The sequence below is a fragment of the Sander vitreus genome, chromosome 4 (assembly GCF_031162955.1).
Source record: "Sander vitreus isolate 19-12246 chromosome 4, sanVit1, whole genome shotgun sequence".
Taxonomy (NCBI): domain Eukaryota; kingdom Metazoa; phylum Chordata; class Actinopteri; order Perciformes; family Percidae; genus Sander; species Sander vitreus.
Genome location: NC_135858.1, coordinates 14,905,792 through 14,914,394, shown reverse-complemented (window position 1 = coordinate 14,914,394; position 8,603 = coordinate 14,905,792). Strand labels below are relative to the sequence as shown.

At 41.6% G+C, this 8,603-nt stretch overlaps 1 protein-coding gene across 1 annotated transcript in view; it reads left to right on the top strand.

Annotated features, from left to right (window-relative positions):
• The first annotated feature begins 1,218 nt into the window (after positions 1–1,218).
• cacna2d3 (calcium channel, voltage dependent, alpha2/delta subunit 3) overlaps positions 1,219–8,603 on the top strand; it is a 29,605-nt gene continuing 22,220 nt past the window's right edge. The window contains exons 1-4 of the mRNA XM_078248575.1: positions 1,219–1,272; positions 2,973–3,032; positions 7,303–7,465; positions 7,979–8,110. Of these exons, the coding sequence (XP_078104701.1) occupies positions 1,234–1,272; positions 2,973–3,032; positions 7,303–7,465; positions 7,979–8,110 (394 nt within the window). The 5' untranslated portion in view covers positions 1,219–1,233. The remainder of the gene's footprint in view (positions 1,273–2,972; positions 3,033–7,302; positions 7,466–7,978; positions 8,111–8,603) is intronic.

Genomic DNA, 8,603 nt, shown 5'->3' with positions numbered 1-8,603 from the left:
ATAATCATGATCAGTGCTTTTGATGGATGGGGCTCAACCTTCTCTTGATGACTAGAGTAGTGTGAGGGAGGAGGAGGGGGGACTGGGGGACTGTTGGACTTGGGGTGCTGAGGCGAGGAGGACAGGCGTGAAATGAACTGTTCTGCTCCACTGCGAGCCCACACTCTTCCTTTCAGTAGGTAATTTGTCGCCTCATGTACTGGGGCGTGTGTGTGTGTGTGTGTGTGTGTGTGTGTGTGTGTGTGTGTTTGTGTTTTTGTGTGTGTCATGTTTGAATGTGTCCTACGAGCCTAACATGGCCTGTGTTTAGTTTTAGATAAGGTTATTGGAAGTGCGTGTGATGTAGCTGAACAGTGTGAGAGCATCAGGTTTTTGTTTTTATTTGGTGTGTGTTTGTGTGTGTATGTGTATGTGTGTGTGTGTGTGTGTGTGTGTGTGTGTGTGTGTGTGTGTGTGTGTGTGTGTGTGTGTGTGTGTGTGCGTGTGTGCGTTCGTGCCCAGGTGTGGGATTATGTAATGTTATATTCCTCCGAGCTGTGGCGGGCTTTGTTCTGTATCACTGGAGGTCCTGTGCATCCAGCAGAATCAGCATTATGTGAGGTGTAGTTCATTACCCAGAATTGCCCAAGCTTGACACGTTATTATCTTTCTCCTGTGCTTTGACTCCATTTCAATTACCCTCTTACCATGCATAGCCTTCAGATCCAGCCTGCCCCCCTCCCTCCCTTGGCCACCCTACATGGCCATCTCCAGCCAATCAGAGTTAAAGAAGCAGCATGTGCAGCCAATGACTGAGACGGGATAAAGACTATCAATCATTCTGTGTTGCAGGGAGGGTTTTATCAACCGTTCATCTGAGACTGGCTGCATGCAGCTTGTCAGCCAACATGTGAAGGCTTATAAGCCTTGTTCAACAATTCCCCACCTCTCTGGAGTGTGATGCAGTGAATTGTTTTAAAATGTTGCAGAACCACACACAGAAAGAGATAATTATCTTAATGTTTTTTTCTTGTCTTATTAAGTGGACATTTAAGGCACTCCTAATGGGTTAATCAACCATGTGAGCTCAATACGTGTTTCAGTATGTTTTCCTGCAGCCATGTTTACAGTCGTCCCCTCTGTCAATGCCACACTTTGGTTTCTGGTTATTTTCAGAAATATAAAGACTTTGAAAAGTCAGTCAGAGTGGAGGAAATTGATGGTGTAAAACTGGTCAAAAACCTGGCTGTGAAGATGGAGGAAGTTTTCCGGAAAAAAGCGGAGGCCACCAGGGTAGGTACAATATTAAATATCTTTATAAAAAGCCTTTTATGTTTCTGGAATATTCTGCTTTGCAATCAATAACTCTACTTTTAATGAAAAATTATTAGAGTAAAGTTATTGCTTTTGTTAACATAATAAGGTTTAAATAGAAGAACACTGTGTGTGTGTGTGTGTGTGTGTGTGTGTGTGTGTGTGTGTGTGTGTGTGTGTGCGCGCGCACACCCACACACACACACACACACACACACACACACAGTGTTCTTAATGTTACAGGGGGTAATGTAATGTTTCTTAGAAAATATGAATAAATATGGGGAGAGGGTCTTGGTTTCTTCGCCCACCTCCCCACCACAATAGGCCTAATTTTTTTTTTTACAGTCCCTAAATTGAGCAGATTATTCACTTGGAAAAGCAGACTAGGCTACTGTTCAAAAACCAAATCTGTACTTAATGTAAATGTAACAGGTCCGTCTGGAATATGGTCTTGTATGGCCTGAGCTGTTGTCAGCCTCACAGCAGCAGCCTGTCTGCGACCTCAGCGCAGATGAGCTTGTAACCATTTTAATGCTGCACCTCGCAGGGACTGCTGGGTATTGATAACGTTTATCTCCCCCCGCCTGATCCCATGTGTGCGACAATTTATGACAGTTCAGCCTATAAATTACACGAATAGTAAAGCGCTTAATTTAATTTAACATAATTTGGTTCCCTGAGATGCATCAACATATTATGGTGTTTTTTTTGTTTTGTTTTTTAAAGAATACAAAGCAGAAATTTGGACGTTGTAATAACCAGCACATGTGTGATAAATCATAATCGGATGACGTCGTCGCTTTTCTTCAAATTGAAATCAGAGTTTAAAAATGATGCAGTGACCTCAATAAAGCGGCGGAGGTCGGGTGTCTGGCTCCTGCAGGTACAAGAGCTACCAAGAGTAGCCTAAATCAGAAAACATAATATTTATTTCATGATGTTTTTTATTAGCCAACTGCTGACGACATGAAATCTCACCATGAGGTCAATTGAATTTGGTCACCACCGCCCCAGTTGTGTTTATATGGCAGTTATTTTGACACATGTGACGGATGTTAATTACCTGCTTGGCTCCGAAGGCGAGAGTGACCGTGACGTTTAGGTGGCGTTTCCCCCGGAAACACAGAGCCAAGCACATTTTCCAGAATCAAATTATTACAGAAGCTATCGCTGCTATACACGGCATGAGATCCCGCTCTTACCTGCCTCCATCAATCATTTCACAGCTGCACTCCACAGTAGTGCCCTACATTTTATGCATATTGTTGTCCAAAATACCTCAAGGATTGCAAATGAGGGAGAGACTAACAGTTCTGTCATCATATTTTATTATTACAATTTAAAACCAAAGCTGGACATGGATTTTATCCAAACATTAATCTAAAGCCTGGCAATGGCCCTCGGTCATGTTGCTCTTCAATGGAATGACATGTGTTGAGGTTTGGAAATATGAGTGGCAGAGTAACGTGCAAACAGCAAGTTTGAGAAATACAGAGAGCAGCAGAGTGTAGAAAAACTTCTGGGAATGACTTAGAAGGCTTTGGGGAAATCTCAAAGGATAGTGTATATTTCCTAATGTAAATATGCATGTTTTGTATAGGAATTTGGTCGTTTAATATATTAGGCTACATTGTATGTAGCTCTATTCTTAACCAACGTTTTTTTTCTCCTCTCAGCGGCTGGTGGAGGCAGCAGAAGAAGCGCACCATCAGCATGAGGATAATCCCGACCTGCAGGTGAGGTTTGTCCCGGACCAAAGAAAAGAAAAGAATAGAAAAGAGGAACGTAATTATTAAAAATGTGGTGTGTCATTGTGTTAGACCAGAATGAATCATTTTTAGTTGAGCTGGGGAGGAGCGGCTGCAAGGTGAGAGAAGGGTAATAGGCCCTAAAAGTCTTTAATTACGTTGGCTTCGTCCTTCGCACTGATGTCTTGTCAGCGGTTTGATACATAATGCTTCTTTGATAAGCAATGCCGCACATATTGAAGGCTGCAGCGCCATGCTGTCATCACTCACACTGATTGTGAAAGCGTAATCGTAGCTCAAAGGCTATCTGTAGGCCTGCTGCAGCGCCTTTAGGTTCAGTAGACTACAGTAACCGAATAACTGTAATACAGTAGGCTATTAGGGATCCAGTGTCCTGATGTTGCGTGCAGAATTAAAGGCTGTGTTGTGTATTTTATTTATTTATTAGTAGAAACATTTCTCAGGAGATACTGGACTCAGTCTGTGTGGCTAAAGCAGAGAGAAAAATGGGAGAGAGAAGTCGGCCTGCATTGTTTCTAGTTTAAATCGTATTTTACGCTCATATGCTCAGACTCTGTTCAGGACATTATTTAGCGGCTCTCACTGCGGATTTCCAGCTCGCACTGAGCTTCTTCGGTGTCTGCAGAGGGAATGCAGTATTTCTGTCGTTTGTTAGTTCTCTCTCTCTCTCTCTCTCTCTCTCTCTCTCTCTCTCTCTCTCTCTCTCTCTCTCTCTCTCTCTCTCTCTCTCTCCCTGTGTGTGGACAAAGATAAATGAAACTCTTTTGCGCGGCGCATTGTTTCACTTTCGTGGCTCTAGATTGGAAACCCACTCGAGCAACAAACCACTGAAATAACGACAGCACTTTACAGTTAATAGTACCATTTACATCATAGGAATACATTTCAGTCGCCTTGTTCCCTGCCCCTTTCTCTGTTGTTCACACAGCCCGAACAAGACAGATTGTAGCCTACTTTTAAACATTTTCAATAAAAATTACGACTGCTATTCTAATAGTAAAGGGAAAAAATATATATTCGTTTTCACCATTATCCTTGAAAATAGTTTGCCTATAGACTTTAATATGGCTTTGGCCCTCTAAAGCAGATTGCTTCCAAAAACACATTTTACTGAAGGATGTAGCCTACTGTATGTATGGGACTCGTTTCATTAGATATTTTTGATTACATTATTATATTTGGGCTATTATTTCTGTAAGAAGACAAGGTTTCCATTTTCTCCATAGACAGTTTGGTATCTCTTACTCTCAAACTAGTAATCCTTAAATCAAACAATATGGACTCCACAAATACATAGAACCCCAGGTATTAATTCAATTCTTTATATTATTTTTGCTGAAATATTTAAATAATATTTTTGTAAACTTGACATGATTTTATGATAGTTTCATTGGCTTTTTTTTATAGTTTGCCATAGACAAATATCTATCTCTATTAAGCATTTATGTGCTTTTATAAATTAAATGAAAACTAAATTGTGTATACTTTTGATAAGTCCAAGCTATTTGAATGCTTTATATTCAGGCAATTGACATACAGCACAGGCCTATCACAGAGATTTCATCTTAAAGGCCATAAAAAATAATAAGGAAAATTCAATATCCACCTGCGATAATGATGTGATGTCATGATATTACTCCTTGTGGCATCATTTAGTCAGCCTCGCCTCCCCTGACACTGCACATTTTTCACGCACCATTTCACTGACCACAATGAGATAAGCCGCCTGCTCTTATCTCAGCTTCTTTGTGTCAGGGCAGTCGGGTGTTTTGCATTGACCCGAGCGTAGTCTGTGGTTCAAGGGTGTGCAGATCAGGTCTGACGGAGCAACAGAAACTTGGCTCTCAGAAATTGTATTATACTGTAAAGTGTCTTTGGTTTAATGTTTGCTAACAGAGCTTTTGCTTTCAACTTTAAACATTTATGTTGGCCTATGAAAAAAGCCTCTAATTGATTTTTGAAAATCAGGAACATTTAGAAAATAATGAAACAGTTAAACAACTTCAACAGTTTTCATTAAATGCTCTTTGTGTGCTTTAAAGGTTTCTTTAATCTGACTGCCAAAACCTTGTCGAGTTAAAGGCCGAAATTCTGCTTTTGTGATTGCCCCTGAAATATTTGAAGCATATGTAAAAAGACAAAAACATATTGTTTAATTTAAGAATCCTTGTTTATTGTGTATTTCATATTTTTTACATGATCAAATTAAAATGAAAGGGAGAGATGGATTTAAAAAAATGCTAAAATCCACATGATTTTAGCTGTTGTTATGATAGTTTCTAAGGATCATAAAAAAAACGGTTTGGCCAAAAAACACTGTTACAAAATGATGCTATAGAATAACACTCTAATTGATTCATATAGTAAAGTGTACAGTGTATTTGGCTCATATGCTGCATGTATTGTATTGATCACACATTACTGTAACTTATCTTAAACAACACGTCTACTTGGACAATGTGATCTGTAACATCAGGGAAGTTTCTGAGCAAATTAGTTTTGACTCTATGAAGCTGTTAGTTATAACAACGGCAGTACGAGTCAGGGCCTGTTAAACCTTCAGTGCTTATTGGGACCCACCATCTCCAGATATTGGAGTGTGGGTACACAGTAAGTCCCAGCAGCCCATAATGGAGGGCAGATCGCTGCGGCAGGGCCTACAGCTAACTGCAGTGGTGTAGAGTCAGCGGGGCATCTCAGAGAGCTGCAGTGTCCCATGGCCTGCTCTACAGTAATAACCCTGGTGGTTAACGTGCCTCTCTACAGCACTATAAGTTCTGCTGAGGGTGCAGGTTTCTCTCCCCTGCTGCTCCCCCTCTGCAGCAACACCCCCCATCACCACCCCCGCCCTGCCGCAGCTCGTCAGAGAGCTGCTCAGGCGTGGTATGAGCTGTCAGGGACTGCTTGATGGTGATGCCCGCGCGGCCTCCCTCGAGTGTGATGCTGTAGAGTCCATCACCCATCTCCTCCTCCTCCCCCCTCTTTCTTTCTCTCTCTCTCTCTCTCTCTCTCTCTCTCTCGCTCTCTCTCTCTCTATCTGTCTCTCTCTCTCTCTCTCTTAGTGCAGCCAATAAGGACCACAGGCCACAGAGAGGCCGCTCAGACAGGATAGTCTTTCTTCTTGGTGAAGGACAGGACAGACAAACTGTTGGGTTTCACTTAAGGGAGGACAGACCTTTCACTGGCAGTCATGAAGTCCTCTTTGCACGTCCAGGGCCTTCTTAGACCTCAGTGACGAGTGACAATTACAATGGTTGCACATTTTGATATACTAAGAACATTGAAAAACTGAGCTGAACTGAACTGAAGAAAAAAAAAAATCTGCACACACTCACTTGTTATTATGTTTAATTAAAAGAATGTGTATTAATTATGAGTTTCAGTAGCTTTGGTGGTACAGCAGATTAATTTATCCCCGCTTTCTCCAGTCCGTGTGTCCAAGCGTCCTTGCAAGACACTGAACCCAAATTGCTCCCAAATAGTGTGTGCATGTGGCGGAAATAATTTAGAACAAAAGCCTCTTCCAAATCAATGCAATGTAAAAAAACATAATTCATTCATTCATTAATTACAATATTTCCACGTTGTGAGAAGCCAGCATGTATTTTTTAACCATTTACACCTTATTTTTCTGGTTGTATTGTGACACTTGTTTTATTTCACATTTGGCAGTCTTTTTTACTTCTCTGTGACCTTATTATCAGCTTATAATGCTAATAGGACAGATGTAGAAAGAAACGCATGTTATTGTGCATTTGATTAATAATCTGTGAAAAATACTTAAATTCCTATACGCACACTGAAACTGTTTTTGGTTACTGTAATTGTTCTTGCTGTCTATACTGGCCATGAAGAGATGGGGGACAAAATCAGTACCAGATTCCATCTTTGTGGTATTATCCATCCGCCGCTGCAACACTGTCAGGGGAGAGAATTTATACTAATAAGACTGTAACTTTGGAAGATACTCAATTCAGACTGCTCAGAGTTTGTCTTCGAGTAAACTTTAGAATGCACTTTTTGCACAGACCAAGGACTGTGGATTTTCTCCCCCATCACATACATTGAAATCCCATTAGGAAGAGATCTCTTGATGGCCAGAACTGACAGCTTTTAAAATACATATGGGAATGTGAGTATTGTTTTGTAAGATAGATTTGTAAAAATGTGAACCTATACTTTAAGTATTAGTATCACCACTGCTTTTAAACATTTGGGTATTCACTCTTTTTCTCAGTATGAGTACTTCAATGCCGTGCTGATCAATGAAGTGGACGAGGAGGGCAATAACGTAGAGCTGGGAGGAGAGTTCCTCCTGGAGCCCAACGACCATTTCAATAACCTATCAGTCAACCTGAGCCTCAGTGTGGTGCAGGTGCCCACCAACATGTACAACAAAGGTGAGAGCTCAGCCTGCACACAAGGATTATGTGAGTGTTATTTACCTACTGTGAGCTGATTAATGGGGAGGAGAAGAGAAGGGAGGAAAGTAAGTGGTGAAAATGAGAAATGGTAGCTGAAGCTGTATCAGTGTCACAGGCTGGGAGAAGTGGAGTTAAGGGATCAATAACAGTCCAGACATAAAGGGAAAGCAACTGCAGACCCTTCAAAGAGACTGGAAAGATTGCCGAGAGGGGGTGTGTTGCTTCTTGTTTTTTAACGGAGTGTGTCACCTCTTCCTGTGTATTGCCAGGGCTGCTTTTGTTTGGTTATAATGGACTCCCCATAACTCTGTTCACAGCACAAAGGCAGGCTCGTCCAGCAGGAGGAGGGGAGGGGATGATTTAGTCACAGGCATTGTAACTCCTTCAGGGGAGTCAATAAGGGACAAAGGTCAACCGTGCACTCGGTAATGATGACCAGGATGATTACTATTATCACCATTTCATTTACTTGTTTCTCTCCCTCCTCAGATCCTGACATAGTGAACGGAGTGTACTGGTCCGAGGCTCTGAATAAAGTATTTGTAGATAATTTTGAAAGAGACCCAACACTAATCTGGCAGTACTTTGGGAGCGCCAAGGGTTTCTTCAGGCAGTACCCTGGTGAGTGCTGTAACTCTGTCAGTCCGTCTGTGTGCGTGTGTGTGTGTGTGTGTGTGTGTGTGTGTGTGTGTGTGTGTATGTGTGTGTGTGTGTGTGTGTGTGTGTGTGTGTGTGTGTGTGTGTGTGTGTGTGTGTGTGTGTGTGTGTGGAAAAGAAAGGCTTGTCTCAAGGGAGCCATCAGCCATCAGCGCACGAAAAAACCCCAAAAAAAAACAGATCAGAACAAATGATTTAGAATTACTAAAAGGGTAATTTGGCTAATGTTGTAATTTTACAGACCATCAGAGAGGATGCATATATACAGGCTGTAATTAATCAGAATTTGGTGGTGTAGGTCTACAGTCGTACTGAGCGCGGCTGCTGGATCCAACCAAACTTATCAGACTGTTACAATTATATGAAACAGGCGGTCGGCTCACTGCAGTGCTGGAGTGAAGCTACAGAGATGAGCTACAGCTGATGATAATCTAATACAGATATGGACTCTGTATGT